Source organism: Podarcis bocagei (assembly GCF_964188305.1).
Source record: "Podarcis bocagei genome assembly, chromosome: 1".
Lineage (NCBI taxonomy): Eukaryota > Metazoa > Chordata > Lepidosauria > Squamata > Lacertidae > Podarcis > Podarcis bocagei.
In genome coordinates, this window is record NC_138125.1 from 44,521,238 (window position 1) to 44,544,047 (window position 22,810).

Sequence of the window (22,810 nt, forward strand, 5' to 3'; positions counted from 1 at the left end):
TCTGTACTGCTCCCAACAGTTTATTTTGCTTTTTGAGGGATATTTTGTGGCTTATTTATTTAGCAAACTATATAGAATGAGATCTTCAATAATTCAACCACACCCGTGGTTTGCCCAGTTTAATTTGGATCGCCGAAATTCACCTGACATTTTGCAACTTGTGTCTTGCTACTTCTGCGGGAAGAAAATGTTCTGTGACTCTTATTCATCGTCACTAGGCTTTCGCTACCTTGAATTCGTTTCCATTTAATCTGTGAAGGTATTTTCCACCAATGCAAATAATTCACAGAAACGCATTCATACTTAAACAAAACATCTTTATTTGGAAACAAAAGGTGTATGATACACAGTCCCTAGGGCAATAGGAACAAGATTGAGGATCCTTTCTTTCCCAGGAAGAACTCCTTGGAATCCCTCCAATGCTACAAACATGAACTGAAAACACCCATGCATCCTTCCCTAGTCCTGCAGGAAAAGGGAAGCATGCTTAGTTCCTTTGAACTCCTGGTGTTGGCACTGCCTTTAAGATTCAGTCCTCAACACAGGGCTGCCATGATGTCCAACCTCATTCCAGGACCTCCCCCCGTGTACAATGGAAATGCATAAAGACCCAACATGCAACGTTTTCCACTTGTGCAGCAAAAGTGTGCCGTGCAACTCGAGAATAGCGATGATCAAGACCTGCTTCAAACACAGCACATTTCCAACATGCAAACTGTCTGCTGATCATCACACAAGGCGTACAAATGCTGGAAAGTCATGGCTGAGCTTCCCAGGGTATCCACTTGTAACAAAAAGGAAATACGCATGATTACCGCATGCGATGATCAATCCCTGATCTGGACGCTGTTTTCTGCCTGTGGAGACATCAATTGAATAAGCAAAGCCACTCAGGTTCCCGCTTCTCATTCACATTTTCCGAAGCCTGGCATTTAAGAAACTGGTGAATTCCAAAACACTTGTGTATTTAGTGACACAGTGCCACTTCTTTTTCTGTGCTGAACAATTTGCAGGCACTCTCACCTCTTATACAAAGGTCCAGGCTTGCATTCAGATCCTTATCCAGAGGTGGGATCTCTGCTACTCCAGGGCTGCCAGAATTTCTGGCTCTCACGCTCCACCCATAGGTCGTAAAGACAGTTCTTTCCTGATACAGGAAGAACGACAGTCTCTCTCCTTGCTTTTAGTACAGCACATCAAAGATCTTATTTCCCTGACAATTCCCCTATTGCATCTTCCTTCATTTGAATCTGAGGTGTGACTAACCATCAAGAGGTGAGGTCACTGAAGGGTTTCTTAGTGCAAAAAAACACAACCCTCTGCCAACATTATCTAAATCCCATGGCGACATACTCTCCTGTCTCTTGGTTTCTCTATGCCAGCCTGGTACAACTTCCACCAGCCTCAGCCAGCTGTGCTGATGGGACCTGGAGGTTCAAACATCTGGAGGGCACTACACTGGGAAATGCTCCTTTATGCCTCCCTTTCACCTTCCTTAAACTCCCTCTGTATCTCTGCCTGCCTCTGTCTCTCTCTCTCTCTCTCTCTCTCTCTCTCCTCCTTCATTCCTACCACCTCTCTGCCCTTCTTGTCACATGCTTCTCCTTTATTGTCATTTCCCTCCTATTTTATCTTCTCACTTTTACAATATTTGTTTCACACAACAGTGAAATTTTCTTACATTTCTTTCAAATGCACCGGGTCCTTCTTAAGATGGAAATATTCACATTTAGATGCTGGAAGGTTCCCTACCCTACCAAAAACCTTAAATACATTTTTGGTGGAACTTTTTTTTTTTTAAAAAAAAAGTCCAATGAGGTCCAAAATGATGTACCGTATTGGAATAGCTTTGTGGAAGCATAGGGATCCTTCCGTGTCATTTCGCAAAAAATGCTTTGTCCTTTTAAGGATGTGCCACACAACTGATACTCCTTCATACAAACACCCTGCTGTCTGGAGGACTTATTCCGCTTCCTGAAGCAGGACTGAAAGCAAAGTATAAAAGATACTATTTCCTTGAGCAGGCCATGTTATTTGACATTGTTGTCTCCCAGGAGAAATCCCTCTATCCTTGCCTGTGCCTTGAAAAGGAGATATCAGCCTCAAGAATATATCTCAGGTTTAATCCTGTGAGGTGGAGGGCTGCTGCTTGGCTGAAAAAGGGACCACTTCAAATTATGGGGCAGGGCTGCGGGAAGGACAAGGCTGTGAGGGCACACCAGCACCCGGTGCTCCTGTCAGTCTGGCCCTGCAGCCCTGCCCTTGCCCCAATAAGCAGAAATGCCATTGTTGGGGGGGGGGCAGTGGCCTGGCACCACCCCACTGCATCGGCTTCTCCTGGGTTTAAATAAGATGCTGTGAGGAGGTTCTGGAAACTGCTCATGCTGTCTGGGTATCTAAAATGACAGGCTTGGCTCTTCTTTAATACTGAACTCAATACAAGAAGCTTCAAACCACCCCGGTTCTATTGAGATTGCATGAGCCATTTGGTATCCTGGCACTACTACACAAGTCCACTTCCTGTCTTCCAGGAAAGTTCTATCCCAACCCAGCAAATCTTGGGGCTCCAGGTCCCCTTGGCTCACGACATTCTCCTTGTTGGAGCCACTTTTTCATTCAGTTAGCCACTTTGCCCTCTGTGGCAGAAAGTGCAAAGTCCAATCCCGACTTCTAGGCCTCTTCATTCCCAAACCAGCTTCAGACAAAACAGAAGAACTTCTTCCACCGGCACTTGGAGAGAGTTTTTATTCCCTTGGCTGTCATTTTCTTTTCCTGTTGGGCCTTGTGCTCAACTGCGCTGATGATGGCTGTGTCAAAAACCTCCTTCAGGTTCTTTTGAGTCAGAGCAGAGCACTCGATGTAAGTCTGAGCCCGGATTTTCTCAGCCAGGCCTTCAGCCTGAGTTCTTAGCACAGGCCCGGCATGATAGTGGTCCAGATTGATCAACACATTGACGTCGTCCCGCAGATCCGACTGTGTTCCCACCAGCACCACGGGAGTCTGGGGATTGTGTGTCCGTATTTCAGGGATCCATTTCTCCATAATGTTCTGGAAGGATGTGGGATTCACAACACTGAAGCAGACCAGGAAGACATCTGTGTCAGCGTAACAGAGTGAACGGAGGCAATCAAAGTCTTCCTGCAGAGGAAAAATAGGAGATGTTGAATTTGGTTTGCGATGCATACCGGCAGAAACTAGCTGTGGCTGATAAGCTAGAGGGTTCCCATAAAATGTAGTAATGCTGTCTTTTCCACAAAGCTCTAAAGCAGGGGTCAGCAACCTAAGGCCCATGGGCCGGAAGTGGCCTGCGGAGGTAGTTTGACTGGCCCCTGAGCTGCCCCCGAACTGAGTTACCTGCTCACGCGCTGCGCTAAAACAGCACAGGAACTTGCTTCTGTGGTGCCGGAAATCACATCTGCACATGCACAGACGTCAAAAATCGCGGGCGCACGCAATCCAGCCCACAGAGGGATCTCCGTGGGACCGCTTCAGCCCAGGCAAGGTAAACCTTGCTGACCCCTGCTCTAAAGCATACGTTTTCATCCTTTGTCCCAGCAAACCTTCTCAAAACAATACAGTTTGAGCTTTCCAAGTGTAACCAAAGGGAAACAAAGACAACTTGGTAGCTCAGCCAGTCTCATAACAAGAGGGAGCTCAGCTTGGCCCATGTAAAAGAGAGAGACTTTAAGGTCCACTACAAAGAGGGATCTCGGCCAAGCAAAAAAAAGCCAGTTGTTCCAATTAACGCTTGGGAAGCTTCTCTAGCAAGGGCTGCACTTCTATACAGAGGTGCCCCACATTTTTCAGTACGCTGGCTGTGGAGGCTTCAGTAGATTTCAATTCCTGGAGCCCTCAGTTCTAATGTTACCTCAAACACAAACTCATCAGGTGACAATACTGCATACTCTCAGCTGCGGTACAGGCTGTGTTTCACTGTCTGAGGCAGTAGGTCTCTGAATACCAGTTCCGGCGAATCACAAGTAAGGAGAGTTTGGTTGCGTTTAGGTCCTGCTTGTAGGCTTCTGACAGGCCTCTGGCCACTGTGAGCACAGGATGCTGGACTAAATGGATCTTTGGCCGGATCCAGCAGGGCTTTTTCTTAATTTGGTAAGATTGGCCTAGTAAGTCTGTAGTAAGGATTACAGGGGTGATGTATCTGAAACATCTTTAGAACTTGAAATGTGCTGTACAAGAGCAATTATTAATGCCACTCATAATTTCAATTTGACCCAGATTTTCACCACCTTCTTCCTGACATTATTGGCACCCCATCAGAACTCAAACTTGTATTCTCCTTTAATTTATGAGTCTCACCTGTCCTGCAGTGTCCCACAGCTGGATACGAAGTGGGGCCCCATCTACCAGGACCTGCACTGCAAACAGAAAGAGAGAGAAGGTTGGGAGTGGGTAAGTGCTGGATATATTTCATACCTATCTACTAACATATCCCCTGTTTATATACCTAGGAGCTCTTTGAATGTGAGGAGCTGCACAGTGTCAAAAAGCAGCCATTTGAAAAGCAAGCGTTCCTTCATATGTCCAGCTACTCCCTTCTTTTGCTGCTACACTAATGAAGGGATGGAACCAGCCATGAATAGCCAGCGTAGTTTATTGTCAACAGTGAAACTGTACTGGCGGTGAATTATTTGTGCAATGTTTGCAACAACACTGTTCCATAATTGCAGTATGGTTTTAAAAAACAACAAACAAACCTAGCAAGTTTGGATTTCAATACAAAGGCCTCTCCCTTGCAGGTTTCGTGCAATCCCTTTGCAGCAGGCCAGTTTTCTTCCACTAGTGCACAAATCCCAGTGACTTAGGCTGCGTATACACTATCCCATTTGAAGCACAAACACAAAGTTTTCTCAGTTTGGAATCATTCATGTCCAAACTCAACATGATGTTTTCAACCTAGGTTTATTCTAGATCATCCACAAGGATGGGTAGATGTAGTTACTTGATGCGCATTTGAAAACCTTGCCCTTGATTTGATTATCCATGCCTTTTCCCTCCCTGCACATGCCCCAGATAAAGAAAGGAGGAAGTGGTGATTGTTATCTTGGTATAACTACGTCATTGCACAGATGCAGATACACCCTCCATAGCCAGGACCGCCCACATCTATTTTCAAATGGAAACACTGCAGAATAATGCAGAAGGGGCCCTTGTATATAATATTGTCCAATTTTCTGGTTAGTGCAGAAATGCAGAGCTAGAGAGCATCTCGGTCTAGCCTCTGTTTGAAGACTATCCATGAAGGAGAACTCTCTGCCCACCCTGGTACAGGTTCCATTGCAGGGAGTTGGACTAGATGACCCCTCAGGAGCCCTTCCAACTCTGCAATTTTATGCTTCCAGGACCGTTGTCCTCTCTGCCTTCCACCCTACCAGTCCCAATGGGAGCCAGCCCCCACTGGAAGTATGCCAAAGTTTTGTAGCTTCTCTTCACGATACAAAGAACAACACAGATGAGACCATGTAAGGGAGTGTGTGTGACAATATGCAAATGGAATGACAGATGAAGGGAAATATACCATGGAGGAATGTTTTTTTAAAAGTCTTATCAGCTACCTTGAGCTGCATTTAACTAACTGTTACAGAGTGAAGCTGTGAGCAACAGGAGCTCTGGAACATTAATAGATATTGGGGGTAGCTTACAGAGAATGTAGAGACAGGGTAATAAAGAAAAACAACAACCCAAGACAAAATGCATAATTAGCAGGAGTGTGTAATCAAGAGAAGCAGACATCCTGTGCTAAAGGCAACAATAGCCCATACTTAGCACCAACTAGTGATATTGCCACTGTGTCCTTTCCTCAGCTGGGGTGTGTATGGGTTCTTTATTTTGTAGAGAAACAGGGTCAAACTTTTCTCAGGCTTTATGCCATTAGCAGGTGACCACAAACAACCCTGCTTCAGAATTTACATTGATCTACTGAGCAAAATAACTCTCCCTTCCTTGGGGCCTTTCAGTGCAGTGGGGCAAAGGGTGCCCTGATCACATTTTCCCCTGTGTCTCAGCTCCTTCCCCACCCCAAATCTCAATGACAATGGAGTAACTAGATGGTGCCTTTGTTCAGCCCTTTCTTTTCCCTTTTTTCCAAGGTGAGATGTGCACTCCCACACAGGAAAGAGGGAGTGTGGTGAAATGTCCAATTTAAAAATAAATAAAACTTTATGTGTTGAGGGGGAGGGAGGTTGTACCCAGAGGACACCCCCCACTGACACTTTGGCTACCTCTGCAATAGCCATTCCCATGAATGGAGGGAGGGACCACTAATTTTTTCCATCTACAAAATATTGCACATAGAGCACTTAGAAAATGTGAGATCTCCATTCTCAGAAGCACAAGTTTGAGGAGAGATCTGCAAATGCATCAAAGGATAAACAAACAGGCGTTTTGGGACTACGGAATCAAGGAGCATTTTGGGACTGCAGAAAAACAGAAACGTACTGAAATGGAGACAAGAGAACAAAACAGCACAGTCACAGTGCATTACAGTGGTACCTCAGGTTACAGACGCTTCAGGTTACAGACTCCGCTAACCCAGAAATAGTACCTCAGGCTAAGAATTTTGCTTCATGATGAGAACAGAAATCGTGCGGCAGGGGGTGGCTCCATTAGCTAAAGTGGTACCTCAGGTTAAGAACAGTTTCAGGTTAAGAATGGACCTCTGGAACAAATTAAGTTCTTAACTTGAGGTACCGCTGTATTTGTGGAAAATCCTACACCACGGAAAGGCAGTAAGATACATTCAAAGTTACTGTTGACGATCCCACAGTAGTTTAAATATTAAATAAGTAGGTTAGGGGATTTTGATTAAAGAAAAATGGAGTACAAACTCCTCCTAGGCATGGGACAATTAGAAAGGAGCCATCAGTTTTCACTGCAGTAATTTCATTACATGCTGCCTCAGCGGGCAGGCAGGCTCCTAGGGACTGAAGGCCTCCAAGCTGTCAACTGGGCTGGGCTTGGATATTCCTTGAAGAGCAGCCAAGGTGTTAAAGGTAGCAAGTGAGACACAGGGAAAGCCAAAACACTTTGGTTGGCTCAATGTGGCAAAACAGATACAAAAGCAGGGTCACTGGAATGGTCAGGGGTATTGGGAGTTGAAGTCCAACAATGTTAGGAGGGCATCAGATTCCCCACTCAGGACTACGCTGGTGGATGTCTTGCCCTTTGCTGTTTATGTATGAACACATTACTGACAGAGTTAATGGTAAATTAAGCTTTAATATATATTGTGTGTATAGATATATGAATTACAAAAGAATGAGGCCTAGGATTCTGCAACAAACCCTTCCAGCTAGGTCTCACCTTCAGGAGTTGGCCTCCTGTTTCTTTCTAAGGGGCCATGTGCCAGATGGAATATACATGAGCACAAAAACAGGTAAAAAGGAGAGAGGCAGGGATAGCTCAAGGTCCTAGAGTGGCTCTTCAGCCATCAGAAGAGCTGGTGTGAAATACATCACTTCCTTATGGCTGAGCCCCGTTAGCATACAGAGAAAGAAGAGAAACCTGTTCCTGATCAAAAGATTCTACTTTGATCTTCAAGATGCTGACCATTTCCCTCTTGGTGTCTCATTTCTAAATATTTGCCAATCCCATGGGTGGGGGTTAATTAGGAAATATATAACTGGCATGCGCAGTGTTTGAGGGAGGATGCAGGACGTGTGTAGGGGGGGTGTCCTGTTGAGCAAGCGGAAATAAGGCACCAACAGGATGTGGTCGTTGTATACTGCCCCAAATACTTTATCAGAAATTCATGTGAGAACTGTGAACTAACAGGATACAGACCGTAAGTTCATTGGAGCTTTATTGCTTCTGTCACTTTGTAGCCTACCCTGTACATCAGGTTTGGGGGAATCTGTGGCCTCCCAGATGTTATTGGGATCCAACTCCTACCAGCCCCAGCCAGAATGGCATCAGTTAGGGATAAACCCTGGACTAGGTGGTTTCAGGACAGTCCCTCAACTATTACTGCCCTCCATTCTGCTGAAGTAACTGCCTGTGCTTATCTCCGTCCCCTTATCTGGGTGAAGCCCAACTGGAAAAGAATCAGGAAAGAGAAAGAAGTTGGGAGGAACACGGGTTCAATCGTAAATTATGGCAACAGAGAGAAGGGTACGTGGTGGCAGTGTGAAAAGGTGCAGAATTGTGACCCCCCCATTTCAGGGCATCCAAATGCATTTGGCCAAGCGTATAATGCACAGCACCTCGGTATGAGGAAGTTTGCTTCTTTTCTTCCCCATCACTACAATTTTGTAGGTCTCTCTAAGTTTAAACCTTGCATTGGCCACTCCTATACGCAGTGGAAGAATTTCGGCATAACGGAGAAGCAGGCTAAACAGGATAGTTTGGTGGTTGAAGGTCAATATTTATGCATATTTCTGACCCCGAGTGACGAACTAACTTGAAATGACAGGTTATCGGTAGCTCAGATCTAAACCTGTATGCATGGGAAACTAATTTCTCACCAGGAAGCCTGTCTGGGAACTGGGTTTGAGAATCTGCACCAGAGGGGCTAAGCTACAGAGCAGCCTGGGGTGTTGGTGATGTAGCACCCACCCCACTTCTTGACGCAGCCTCCCTGCGTCTGAAGTAGCAGAGGTTCTCTCTAGGTTGTTTGTGACATGGACCAAGATCTGTGTTAGGGCCAATTTTCTGCTCTGCCTCAGGACATGATAACCATGGGGCTGTCTTTGTACACTGTATGCCTTCTCGATGGACTGCCCCATGTTGCTTTTCCAAGTGGTGAATGGGCTGTTGAAATCCAGCCCTGAAGAGAAAGCAGATAACCATAGTAAAGCAGCCTTTGACGGCAATCAGCAAAATTGCTCGTATCCACATTTCACTTGCTGCCACAGTTAATGTGAAGGTGCTTAGAGCACTGTCTGCTTGAAGTTTGTGAGATCAGTTGTTGCTGCCTGAGGAGGGACAGGACCCTGGAAGGAATCAGGCCCATTGCATTCTCTCTTTGCTGTTTAAGCAGAGATGGATAGGGAGCACTTAATGCCTCACTTATGGAGGAGAAGATGCCCATGGCATTAAAGGACGCAGTGGTGCATCCCCTCCTGAAGATGGTCTCCCCAGAACCTGAGGTTTTAGATAACTACCACCCAGTTGCAATAATCACTTACTGGGCAGGGTGATTGTGTGGTGGCTGCTATCCCTGGATACAGCAGATTATCTGCACCCATTTCAGCTTGGCTTCAGATTTGAATATAGCATTGAAACAGCCTTGGTCACCCTGGTTGATTATATTTGGGAGAGTGACAGACAGAATGGTACCCAGTTGAGTCTGTTGGACCTCTTAGCTATGTTTCATACCACTGACCATAATATCCTCCTGGCGTAGGAATTGGGGGCACTGTGTTACGGTGGCTGTTTCTATCAATAGGACCATTACCAGAGAATAGCATTGGAGATTTTCTGCTTAGCCGTGGTGCACTGTGGGGCTTCATCTTGTATTGAAGAAGAAGAAGAAGAAGAAGAGAAGGAGGAGGAGGAGAAGGAGTTTGGATTTGATATTCCGCTTTATCACTACCCTAAGGAGTCTCAAAGCGGCTAACAATCTCCTTTCCCTTCCTCCCCCACAACAAACACTCTGTGAGGTGAGTGGGGCTGAGAGACTTCAGAGAAGTGTGACTAGCCCAAGGTCACCCAGCAGCTGCATGTGGAGGAGCGGGGACGCGAACCCAGTTCACCAGATTATGAGTCTACCGCTCTTAACCACTACACCACACTGGTAAAGGACTCCTGGGTGGTTAAGTCCAGTCAAATTCGACTATGGAGTGCTGTGCTCATCTCCGTTTTCAGGCTGAGTGAGCTGGTGTTTGTCCACAGACAGCTTTCTGGGTCATGTGGCCAGCATGACTAAACTGCTTCTGGCACTACAGAACACTTTGATAGAAGTCAGAGCTCACAGAAACGCCATTTACCTTCCCATCGCAGTGGTACCTATTTATCTACTTGCACTGGTGTGCTTTCAAACTACTAGGCTGCAGGAGCTGGGACAGAGCAATGGGAGCACACCCCATCGCAAGGATTCAAGCCGCTGACCTTCTGATTGGCAAGCCCATTAGGCTCAGCGGTTTAGACCTCAGTGCCACCCACGTCCCTATCTTGTATTATTAAATGCTTCTATGAAACTTGCTGGGTGGTGCTGGGGGTTTGGAGTGTGGCTTCATCAATATGCAGATGACACCCACTCTGTATTTCACTTGCATCTGAATCAGGGAAGCCAGGCCAGTGTGTAGAGTCAGTGATGGGCTGGACGAATTGAAACTGAATCCTTATTAGGTGGAGGTGCTGTGGATAGTAACAATATATACATAAATTTGCTTTGTCGAATGCCATTATCTTCTCTCTGGTCACTTACCAGGGAGAAGGTAATGGCACTTACCACTCACGATCTGTTACAGTGGTACCTCTGGTTACAAACTTAATTCGTTCTGGAGGTCTGTTATTAAGCTGAAACCGTTCTTATCCTGAGACGAGTTTTCGTTAATGGGGTCTCCTGCTGCTGCCGGCGCGCAACTTCCGCTCGCATCCTGGGGCAAAGTTTGCAACCAGGAGCAGCTACTTCCGGGTTAGCAGAGTTTGTAACCCGAAGCGTTTGTAACCAGAGGTACCACTGTATTCTAAAGGCAGCCACTTCCCACAAGTGTTAGCCTTGTTGTTGCAAGCCTACGTGTGTGTGTTTGTGTGTGTGGTTCACACAACAAAGATGTGCTGCCTGCAGACAGCCTCCAAACGTTATAATTTGGGTTCTGGGAAAACGTGGTTATTTCCATAAGAGAAGCCTAACCCTGACAGAAGGGCAGTGGACAGTGCATAAAAAAACGAAAGACAACTCTTTTGAGAAGCTTGTGGAGTGAAACAGACCTTAGTTTGGGTTTTGTTTTTTTTAGACAACTTATTCAGGTGTATAGCTGATCAGATTTGACCATGTGCAGGGGTCTGCAACCTTTAAGACAAAAAGAGCCACTTGGACCCGTTTCCAAAAAAACAACAACAACTGGGAGCCGCAAAAACATTGCAACATTTAAAACAAATATAACACTGCATATATTGTTTCTGGCCTTAATGCTATATATACAGGATCGTGCAGTCAGCTGTCAATCTCAAGAAAAAAGGACAAATTAATAGCTAATTAAAATATTTAATTTACAACCAGGTAACCAGGTTAATGGGACTTTTGCTCCTGAACCTCAGTGCTCAGTGTCTGCACATCAGGGCTGTAAGACGTCACCTTCATTTTCACACAGGCTTGCAAGCTGTCATCTGTGAGGCGTGATCGGTGTTTGTTTTTAATATAGTTCATGTTGGAGAAGACCTGCTCACATACATATGTGGAAGAGACCACAAGGGCCATCGAGTCCAACCCCCTGCCAAGCAGGAAACACCATCAGAGCACTCCTGACATATGGTTGTCAAGCCTCTGCTTAAAGACCTCCAAAGAAGGAGACTCCACCACACTCCTTGGCAGCAATTCACCAAACTTTCACCTGCTTAAGTTTAAAAGGGGGCTTCAAGCAACTAAAAAGGGGCTTCAGGCAACTAACTCCACGTGGAATTCCACACGACCGCGACTGCATAATCAATGCCACAAAATGCCAAAGAAAACTAACCAGGGCCCCAGTGAACCATAAATCATAATCAGTGCCTGATGTAAATAATAATTAATAATGAGGGCCCGATGTCATCCTCGTCATTATAAAAATAATCCCTCTCTTCGTGCCGCCCAGCCTCCCAAGAAAAAAACCCCACTTCAAACGGTCACAAAGCACAAATTCCACGTGACCGCGACTTGCTATGCCCAATAATCAATGCCCCAAAATGCCATAGAAAATTAATCAGGGCCCCAGTGTACCATAAATCATAATCAGTGCCTGATATAAAAATTAATAATGAGGCATTCGTCATTATAAAAATACCGTATTTTTCGCCCCATAGGACGCTCCGTCCCATAGGACGCACCTAGTTTTTTTGGGGGGAAATAAAGGGGAAAAAAATTCCCTTTATTTCCCCCCCAAAAGCAGGTCGGGGAAACCGAACCAGGTCGAGGAACAGCGGGATGGCGGCGCTGCGCCTCCCTGCTGTCCCCCGAGCTTGTGGGGCTGGCCGATGTCTGCCCCGCGCGAGGGGCGCTCTGCATCAGGGCGCCCCCCCTGCGGGGCGGCAGGCTGCTATCCGCAGCGTGGGGAGCCTTGCCGGGAAGTCTGGCAAGGCTCCCCACGCTGCGGATGTCTGCCTGGCGAGGGGGGCGCTCTGCTTTAGGGCGTCCTGCCCGCCGGGCGGCAGGCTGCTCACCTCCGCGCCTCGCCTCCGCCCCTCGCCTCCGCTCCTCGCCTCCTCCCCTCGCCTCCTCCCCTCGCCACCGCCCCGGAGCCGCAGCAAAGGCTTTAAAGAGCCGCATGCGGCTCTGGAGCCGCAGGTTGCCGACCCCCAACCATGTGCCTCAGACCTTTTCTTGCTCATAAATAAGATGATAATTTAAGTTTAGCCATGTATTGCAGCTTGGCCTGGAAGGCCGAACTCATGACAATGTCCTTATGGACTCTAATTTGATCTTCACCCTAATTTGAGGCAGCCCCTACATATTTAAAATTAATTACTATTATTTAAATATGAATACAACACATCTTGCCATAGTGGGGAAGACCAGGACCTGCATGTCTGCTGCCCAGCTGCTTTCAATGTTGAAGGGCAGTTCCAAGACCCCAGCTGTACTTTCTGATGGGCTTTTTTTAGTCTTTAAACCAGATTTGGACTGGGCAGCCCTTGAAACGAAGGGCACCTTTCAACAGAGGACCATTCCTCTGTAAAGCAGGGTAGATGGCCACCCTAGCATAGTGTGGACATAGTGTGGGCATAGGAACCAGGGATCAAATAAGTGCTTACCTATGAAAACTCATTGGCTGTCTTTAGATAAGTCACTATCTCTCGGGCTGCTATTGTGTGAAGAAGAAAAACGAGATAAGGGTGCATTGTATCCTGCCTTGAGTCCTTGGAGGAGTGTCAAAAACAAACAAACACATTTCAAAAAGATTGCAAAGCCTGTTCTGTGAGCACCGGGAACAACCGAGGCACAGGGCAGAAAGAGCAATTAAGCTGCTGTTGCCATATCTTGCAAATAAATTTGAAGATCAGGAAGATAGCCATATACAATAGCCCCTAATCAGGATGAGGCCTTGCCTGGTCTCCCAAAGGTTAGTCGTCAGCTGTTGTCGTTGAATTGGGTGTGGAGCAAAGCCGTCACAGCCTTCACAATATTAAATACCCAGCCCCCCCCCCCAGTTGCCAGTGAAAGGAACTGAGGCTCCTTTGCACCCTTGGCCAGGAATTGTAGTGGCGCCTCTGAAGCCAGGTGAGAACAAGGACCAGAAACTGAAAAAGTGGAGAGGCGTGAGGCGAGATTTCTGCGCTGCCATCCACCCTGCCCCGACCAGTACCCCAGGGGGGGCGGCAGCGGTGGCAACCTAACCAACCACTAGGTTTGCCCCTGAACATTTATATACTCTCCTCAACCATATTAAGATTTCAGGACAGTGCAGAAAATGACAGATCAATTCAGTAAAACACAACAATAAAAGCAACAGGTGAAACCTGAAAATAGATGAATGATTCTACTAAATGACCACCAGTGGAATGACCGCTGACATATGAAATTGGTGTCTGAGTCACAGTCTGCCTGCCATCTAAACATTACACATGCTCCCAATTAAAAGAACAGAGATATCGCCTCCAGACATTCTCAGCCTATTTGCACTAGACTACTCATTTTTTGAGGGGAGTCTATGTGCAGAGCAGGGGGAAGGTTCAACTTTGAATGCCTGCTGAAAACTTTTCTGTTCCGTGAGGCTTGTGCAGGCAATTAAGAATACATATTTTATATGGCTTCTATAGTATGGTTTCATGTATAATTGTTGTAAACCGCTCTGATTTTTTTTTTATGACTAGCTGGATGTAAATAATTTTTTCCCCATTTTATTTATTTATTTATACTTTACAAGTGTATACATTTCATTAATTTTACATTCATTTTGACATTTCAAAACTTGACTTACCGCCCCCTCTTTCTGTGGTTCCTTAATTTTTTTTAAAAAAAGTATCTTCTGCATATCCAAATTAAATTAATTTACTCATTTATTCATCTTCTTTAAATATATACTCTTATAAAACTGCAGGTTGTTACAATAATCCTGCCAAAGTTTTTATCTGTTTATAATTTATCTGTAAATATTCTATAAACCATTTTCATTATTTTAATTTTTTTATCTTGATTACTTATTCTTCTGGTAAGTTTCACCATTTCTGCATATTCCAAGCTGTATGTAAATATTTTATAAATAACGAAAGAAATAAAATAAAAGGTGAAACTGTTTTACAGCCAGATCCTAAGGTAAAAGTCAGCCTCAATTCTACTGAGCACTTTAAAGCGTTCAAAGTCTTACAAATACATAATCCTTGCAACCATCCTGTAAGGTAGATTTCTCACCCCATTCATTATGCAGACAGGAGGCTAAGCAAAAGAGAGTGCCACCTAGTGAGATTAGAGCAGAGGTGAGATTCAAACTGGGGCCTAGTTTAGCTAAGGTTTAGTTTCTTTACTTGCTCCACCCCTTTTACCCTACTTCAAGCAGCTCAATTAAAACATGCTTGAGATGTACACTCTTTACTCCCACTGCTGCCCCAAATATCTGTGAAGATGTGTTCTACGTATTGCAGGCTGATATACTACCACTGTTTCCAAAATATCAAGAGACAGACTTTTTGGAAACTTTCAAAGGGGCTGGCGGAACCTAACCAAATTGATACCAAATCATTTTCTGACTGTTTCAAAAGAGAGCTTCAGAATTTTGCGATTTCGTTTTCCGATTTGCAATGGTTTTATCCTTGAATTTTTATTTGATTGATTGATTGATTGATTGGTTGGTTGGTTGGTAAGCTGCCCTGGAACATTTGGTGAAGAAGAAGAAGAAGAAGAGTTTGGATTTGATATCCCGCCTTTCACTCCCTTTAAGGAGTCTCAAAGCGGCTAACATTCTCCTTTCCCTTCCTCCCCCACAACAAACACTCTGTGAGGTGAGTGGGGCTGAGAGACTTCAGAGAAGTGTGACTGGCCCAAGGTCACCCAGCAGCTGCATGTGGAGGAGTGGAGACGCGAACCCGGTTCCCCAGATTACGAGACTACCGCTCTTAACCACTACACCACACTGGCTCTCAGTGTGAAGAGCAGACTTCAGGTACAATTAAAAAACATAAATTCCATGGGCTTTACCCTCAGGTAAATGGATTGCAGCCATTTCTTTCTAAACCCCCATCCTCTCCCTGTTTGTTGTTGTTTAGTTGTTTAGTTGTGTCTGACTCTTCGTGACCCCTTGGACCAGAGCACGCCAGGCACTCCTGTCTTCCACTGCCTCCCACAGTTTGGTCAAACTCATGTTGGTAGCTTCGAGAACACTGTCCAAGAACACCCTGTTTACTCAGAAGTAAATCCCAATGTGTTCAATAGGGCTGGCTCTCAAGTTAGCCTGCATGGGATTGCAGCCTTTGCAGCATGGGTTAAGGAAGGCTGCAAGGAAAACGCATTGTGCCCCGATACCTTAAAGGCAATGGCCTACTTCATCAAAAATGTTTGGTTGATATTTTGTGCAGGGTTCCAACGTGAAATCTGCTACAGTCTTTTAAGACCCAAGAATGTTCCAATCCCTTTTTGACTTTGGAACCATCATTCCACACAGCTGCCTCCTGGCATCTGAAATTCTCCATCCCAATTAGAGATACAATAAACACTCCCTCCTCTTTCCACAGGTAATCTCTTTGCCTATGCAATTCACAGGCAATACTAGGAGAGTCCTCACACCTGGTTCTCACCCGCTGTGCCTTTTGCTGCCTTCTCCTTACAAGGCATCCAGACTGACAGAAACTCTCTTGAGGCGGGGACTAATGGCCTTTGAAGAGCCTTGAGAGTGTGTGGGGCAGGGCAGGCCCCAATGGGGTGAAAAGGCTGGGAGCCAGATAATTGAGATACACATGGCAACAGCTAGTGTTCTAATAAAATCCTTTTGAAGCCTAAAATTAATTCTTAATATTGAAAGAAAGAGGGTTGTGTTTGAAATAAATAAGCCCAGATGTTTAATTTTGCACTGTTTCAACGCCGATGCATTTGCTGTCCCTTTAGGAGGAATGACAGGAAAGAAATGTAATATATAAATGAATAAATATCCAATTCCATTTTTTGAAAATGCATCTGTTGACCATAACAATGATGAAATTGGACTTTCCAAATAGTAGAACAAACAAACTTGCTTCCTTAACAACTTGGGTCCAGAGCATCTCAAGGACTTCCTGATCCCGTATTATATTGGCAGAGACTTTTGGCAGGGAAAGGGGGTGATTTCCCTCATTGGTGGTTCCCCAGGTGCACGACTCACACCTATGGCGTTGACCCTGTATATTTGAAGAAGAGTCTCCACCCATATCATGAGATCCAGCTCCAAGGGCCTTCTGGTGGTTCCCTCATTGCGAGAAGTGAGGTTACAGGAAACAAAGGAGAGGGACTTCTCAGTAGTCACTCCTGCCCTGTGGAACACCACCCCATCAGATGTCAAGGAAATAAACAATTATCTGGGTTTTAGAAGACATCTGATGGCAGCCCTGTTTAGGGAAGTTGTTTAATGCTTGGTATTTTACTGTGAAACATACTGAGTAGTGGTATGGAGTAGTGGTTAGAGCATTGGACCTGGGAGATCAGGATTCAGATCTCTACTTTTTTCTCCAAGGAGCTCAGGATGGTGTACATGGTTCTTCCCTGCCTCATTTAATCCCCACAACAACCCTGTGAGGTAGCTTGGGCTGAGAAAGACAGTGTCTGGCCTAGAGTTACCCAGTGAGCTTCATGGCTGGGTGGGGATTTGAAGCCTGGTCTCCCAGGTCCTAGTCCGACACTCTAACCACTTTAATGTTCCAGTGGAAATGTTTGCTACCATAGTAAAATCATGCCTGATCTTATTCCCTAAGAAGTACAGAACTCAGAGCATGTTCTGTCAGTTGGCAAACAATCCCTCCAAATGTCTATTTCTTTTTCTACCTTCCATATGATCCTTCCTGCATTTCCAGTTCAGTGCCCTATCACATGAGCTGCAGTGTGGGAAACCTCCTGTCTGTATAGAGCTTAAGGCAATCCAGCCCCACGTGCTATGGGGAGTTTCATCCTAATAAATGAATTACTAACACAGCTTCAAATGTCACAACTGCTCTCTCCTCTTTTCCTATGCTTGAACTGGAAACACAATCTCTTGAGGTTTGCTCTCCCAATTAGAAACACCCAAAACCAGTTGAACAGTCTTCCACAGTTAGCTAAGCGAGAGTGCTGCCACCCATGTTTCGGGTAGAAGACCAAACCTGTTTCCTTTGTATTTTTTTTTTTTTTTAGGGTTCAAGATGTGTCCATTTGACAGCTTTTTAATTTTCTTTCAAAACCTCTTAAAGATATTGACACTGATTCAATGTTGGTGGGACTATGTAAGATACATATGGCTACTGGTGCTTTAAATAATGGCCTCATTCACACATCACTTTAAATCACACAGAAGCTTAATTATAGTTTAAAGGTAAAGCTTTTGTTGCTGCCCTGCTACCAGGAGCTAAGCCATGGTTTGGCTTAGCTTTACAACCAAACCAGGGCTCGGGTTTTTCTCTCCCAAACCATGAACAAACCTTGGTGACAGTTCATGGTTTATCTGTAGAGACACAAACCACAAGCTCATCAAACTTTGATGAATGAAGTGGTTGTACAGTGGTACCTTGGGTTACAGACGCTTCAGGTTACATACGCTTCAGGTTACAGACTCTGCTAACCCATAAATAGTACCTTGGGTACTTTGCTTCAGGATCGTGGGGCGGCAGCAGCGGGAGACCCCATTAGCTAAAGTGGGAAAGGTAAAGGGACCCCTGACTATTAGGTCCAGTCACGGACGACTCTGGGGTTGCGGTGCTCATGTCACTTTATTGGCCAAAGGAACCGACGTACAGCTTCCGGGTCATGTGGCCAGCATGACTAAGCTGCTTCTGGCGAACCAGAGCAGCGCATGGAAACGCCATTTACCTTCCCACCGGAGCGGTACCTATTTATCTACTTGCACTTTGACGTGCTTTCGAACTAATAGGTTGGCAGGAGTAGGGACCAAGCAACGGGAGCTCACCCCATCGCGGGGATTCAAACCGGCGACCTTCTGATCAGCAAGCCCTACCTAGGCTCTGTGGTTTAACCCACAGCGCCACCCACATGGTACCTAAAGTGGTACCTCAGGTTAAGAACAGTTTCAGGTTAAGAACGAATGAATTACGTTCTTAACCTGAGGTACCACTGTAATTCCTTCCCTTTCCCCCAACCTCGCCTGCACCAGCGCATAGCTAAGTTTAACTGTGGCTTAAAGCAACAGGCAAAGAAGGCCACTGTACTAAGCATTTATAGGAAAGCAGCTTTTCTGGGAGGAAGTGCCCCTTAACTTCTCTGAGCAGACATGCATTGGGTTTGTGGTGCCAATGAAGTTTTGTAAGGGATCAGGGTAAATTGCTTCCCAATCTATTTCCTGTACAGATGAACACCATCTGATTGCTGCAACCGGCTTGATATGATATGATACTGGGCTCAGAAGGCTGGTTGTTTGCAGCTGCAGTCCCTTCCACTACAGCTCCAGTTACACCCAAGAAGAGAAGATCCAAAAGTCTTTGCTTGGAACAGAGAACACGTGTAGGCCTCCCCCTCATTTTCTTCTGGCAAAACTCCCATTTGAAAGGAGATATTCAGTAGGCAAAGTTTTCCCTGTCTCTGCATCTGCCTGCTGGAGATAGCCTCACCTGGTGAATTTCTGTCTCCCATGCTACTGTTAAAGGCACAGCGGGTGGGGGGGGGGGAGAGAAAAAAGCAATCCTTTGCATGCTTACTTAATTGCTTCTTAATATGTATGTATATATTTTTTTAATCCCCACTCAGACTTCTTACATTGCAAACAATATTAAATTACAACAGCCTATTCTAATAAAACACAGTCATTTAAGCCAGCAGTTTAATAATATGTATCTCGATATATATCTCAATAATATACATCTCAATATATCTCAGTTGTCACACATGCCATTGCTCTATTAATTACGAACTTTGTATCCCACTTGTCACTACGAAAGGTCTTATGGCAATTAGTCAAGAACGCAGAGTGCCAAAATGACAACAGACCACAGTGTACCCCATTGTGGCAAAATGTACCCCAACACATATCAGGAAGGAAGGAGCTGCCCAGGTTGCCCTCTGCTTACCTGAGAAGGTGTCCAGCGCCGTGGGCTGGTACTGGTCTGGGTATCCGTTGGTTGTGTAGCTGACAATGAGGCTGGTCTTACCGACTGCCCCGTCTCCTATGAGGACACACTTGATGCCCAGCTCGGAGCCGCTGCCTCTGCTGGGGGTGCTGCATCTTCTCAAGGTGGGCGAGTAATCCAGTATCTCCTGGGGGGGCATCGCTGGAGGAGCGAGAAAGGGGACACTTGGCGTCCCTCTTTTGAAACAAAAAATGTTGCGATTGGATATTTAGTTCTTCTGGGCTTAAAAACACCACCACAACTGCCAAGCAGGAAGAAGTGAGAGCCAAACGTGGGTCAGTCACTCTGTTCCCACGCGCAGTGGTAGTATCTCATTTTCTGGGACGGCATCCCTTCAGGTGTCTTGGGTCTGGAGCAAAAGAGAGTTGCACCCGGGCCGAGGACTCCACCTTTTCACTTTGCATTTAACTCCCGAGACCTGTAATGTTTTTTTTTTAAATTCTTTAAGCCACCCAGAGCAGCTGTGATTTGCATGGGCCCACCCCCTTTCCCGGTAACCTGATGCTGCCTTATAGGTGCTTGAGCAAACGCCCAACTCCCAGCCGCCTTTCCTCCTTTTCCTAGCACTTACTGAAGGTGCTGTTTGTGGCAAACTGCTGGACTGACTGACACATGGGGGTAAGGTGGGGTGAAGCGCCGTCTCGCACAACAGACAGACAAACAAACAAACAAACAAACAAACAAACAAACAGGTGAAACAGTTTTGCTACTGTGGCTTCTACCTCCACTGTCCGAAGCAGTGCTGTTGTGGTCAGATTCTGTTTACAGGCTTCCCATGGGCATCTGGTTCGCACTCAGCAATGAAGCTCACGGGGTAACGTCTCTCATGGACTCTTAGCCCTACCTACCTCACGGGGTTGTTGTGAGGATAAAACAGGGAGAGGGAGAACCAGGTACAAGCAGGGACCACCCCCTCTTGCAAGGAGGCTTTAATCCCCTCCCTGCTAGATTTAGCAGCCAAGAGTCCACCTCCTTGAGCCTTACTAACTGAAACTTATCCAACAAAACAGGACCACACAGTGCTCTGGACACCCCTTGAGATTCATCTGCTATAACAGTGGAGTCAAGGTCCTGGCAGATGCAAACGATTTTTTCTCTCACCAACGCTGAGCAGTCTTTCAAAAGGGTGTTTCCAGAGGTAGTGAGACGGGGAGGCAAGTGAGATGATTGCATTTCAGAACCCCTCCGCCCTCTTGGCCCAAACAGAAACAGCTATTGATTTATGCTGGGGATTTCTAAAGAGGATCAGGAGTGGTGGCTTTGGTCAACAAGCAGAGCGTAGCAACCTAAAGCAAACGAAGGGGAGCTGTGAGCTCTCCTATATCCTGCAAAGGCAGCATGGCAAGCAAACAGGTCTGACTTTCTGGAAGAGGTGAAATCTTGGGCTCATTTCTGAAAAAGATACTTAAATGTACTTTCCCTAAGAAACCAGAGGCCTTTCTCTTGGGCATTGTCGGCCAATTGGTGTTAAAGAGAGACAGAAACTTTTTTATGTACGCTACAACAGCAGCAAGAATTCTCATCGCAAAGTATTGGAAGACACAAGAGCTACCCACTCTGGAAGAATGGCAGATGAAAGTGATGGATTATATGACACTGGCTGAGATGACTGGCAGAATCCGTGACCAGGGAAAGGAGACGACAGAAGAAGACTGGAAGAAATTTAAAATCTATCTTAAGGACTATTACAAACTTGATGAAGGCTAAAATGTCAAGGCTTTGAGAATGAAAGGGTTACAGCGATTTAAGAATAGATTGAAGGGAAGATTAGTAAGACATATTCTTGACAGAATCATTAGAAGTTGCTGAAAAATTTTGGACATTGGGATGCAGAAAGGGGAGGTATGGGGGAGTTCGAGAAACAAGGTCTATGAAAATAAGGTTATGAAATTATACGTGTTTGTGTGTCTTTTTATATGTTTGTATGGTGTTAAAAATTCTGTAAAACCAATAAAAATCTATATATATATAAAAAGAAATCTTGGGCTCATTTCATGCATATTTTCCTGGAGGAAACCCAGGTGGTCTCTTCCTCTTGCATTTGTTGCTGGGGGCCCTGTGACAAGCTGCATTCACGAAAACCAGCATCATCAATAAGCTTTCATATTATACATATCTGGGAATAAGTCCCACTGAACTCTATTACCTCTGAGTGCACAGGCTGTAAGTGACTTATTCCTGTGTGTTGACATTAGCGTTCCCAGTGACACAATCACTGGTGCAGCAAATGCAGTCATTGCAATGAACTTGGCAGGCAAGGATTAGGAAAGTGAGAGATGCACACACCCATCCCGTAGTGCTCCTTGAGAAAGCTAATTCTCACCCTCCCCCCTCGCCCTTCTTCAGAACAATGGTTGTGGTAGCTTTCACTAAGGATATTGCAACAAAATTTGATCTTTATTAGCATGGAAGCCATGCAAGACGCAGCTAATCCATACCAGGCAATACATAGAATCATAGAATTGCAGAGTTGGAAGGGACCCTAAGTATTTAGTTCAACCCACTCTGCAATGCAGCTGCTAACTCGAATAACTAAGAATAAAATTCTTAGGCCTCTTACTTCTATAGGAAAGTAGTGATGGGAATCAAACCTGCAACTGTGGCATTGTCAGCACCATTCTCTAACCAACTGAGCTATCCAGTCCATTCAGTCCAGCTCTGGGTTCCCCACCTGTTTATACTGCAAATGTACTAAGCCATCTTGCCAGCAAGGAGATACCACCCAGATGGCTAGCAACAATGCCTGATCCACATCCCCTGCAAGAGGGAGGGAGCTATAGGAACATAAATGGAGCCTGCTGGATCAGCCCAATGACCCATCTAGTGTAGCATCCTGTTCTCACAGATCATATTAATAGTGTCGTTTGGAACTAAACTTTCCCTAGAAGCAGAGCCAGCTCCAGATTGGACAGAGTCTCCTCTGTTGTCCCTACTGATCTGTCATCTGGGCCATAGTAGGCTTATCTGACTGTGGTTGGCAACACTCAAGAGGCCTGTAAGGTGGCTGGGTTTTGCTACCCTGTTAATTTAAAAGGGTGTCTAGACCCAGCCACTTGGAGCGGCTTAGAGTGCCAGCCAGAAAAAAACGACGACTATAAGTTGGTCCCCGGGGCAGGTATCATCAGTGCTCAAGGATGCCAGGCCCTGCTATACATTTGCCCCAGGTATAGCCCTCCAGATGTTGCTGGACTCCAACTCCCATCAGCCCCAGTCAGCCCAGCCGTCAGTCAGGGATGGTGGGAATTGTAGTCCGAGAACTCCATATTGGCCATTTCTGCAGCATTGAGCCTTTCTTGCCACCATTGGCACAACCCAGCTTCCTTCAGCACTCCGTGACTTCTGGCCAGCTGCCTGAGAGCGGCTGCTTGATTCTTCACTCACCTACCTCTTGAAATAATCACTCTTCATTTTGCTGGCAGACTCC

The 22,810-nt window shown here is 45.7% G+C and overlaps 1 protein-coding gene across 2 annotated transcripts; it reads right to left on the bottom strand.

The window, feature by feature from the left end:
- Positions 1–296: 296 nt before the first annotated feature.
- Positions 297–19,809, bottom strand: RHOV (ras homolog family member V). Of its 2 annotated transcripts, XR_014012112.1 has the most exons (4): positions 19,327–19,809; positions 4,315–4,373; positions 1,573–3,138; positions 297–853 (listed from the first exon to the last, which is right to left on the bottom strand). XR_014012112.1 is itself a non-coding variant. In XM_081210458.1 (3 exons), the coding sequence occupies exons 1-3, from the start codon at positions 19,523–19,525 to the stop codon at positions 2,698–2,700; spliced, it is 699 nt and encodes a 232-aa protein (XP_081066584.1). In that variant the 5' UTR covers positions 19,526–19,809; the 3' UTR covers positions 297–2,697. The 2 variants fall into 2 exon arrangements, 1 of the variants encoding a protein (XP_081066584.1); XM_081210458.1 differs by having other exon boundaries at positions 297–3,138.
- Between the last annotated feature and the right edge of the window lie 3,001 nt (positions 19,810–22,810).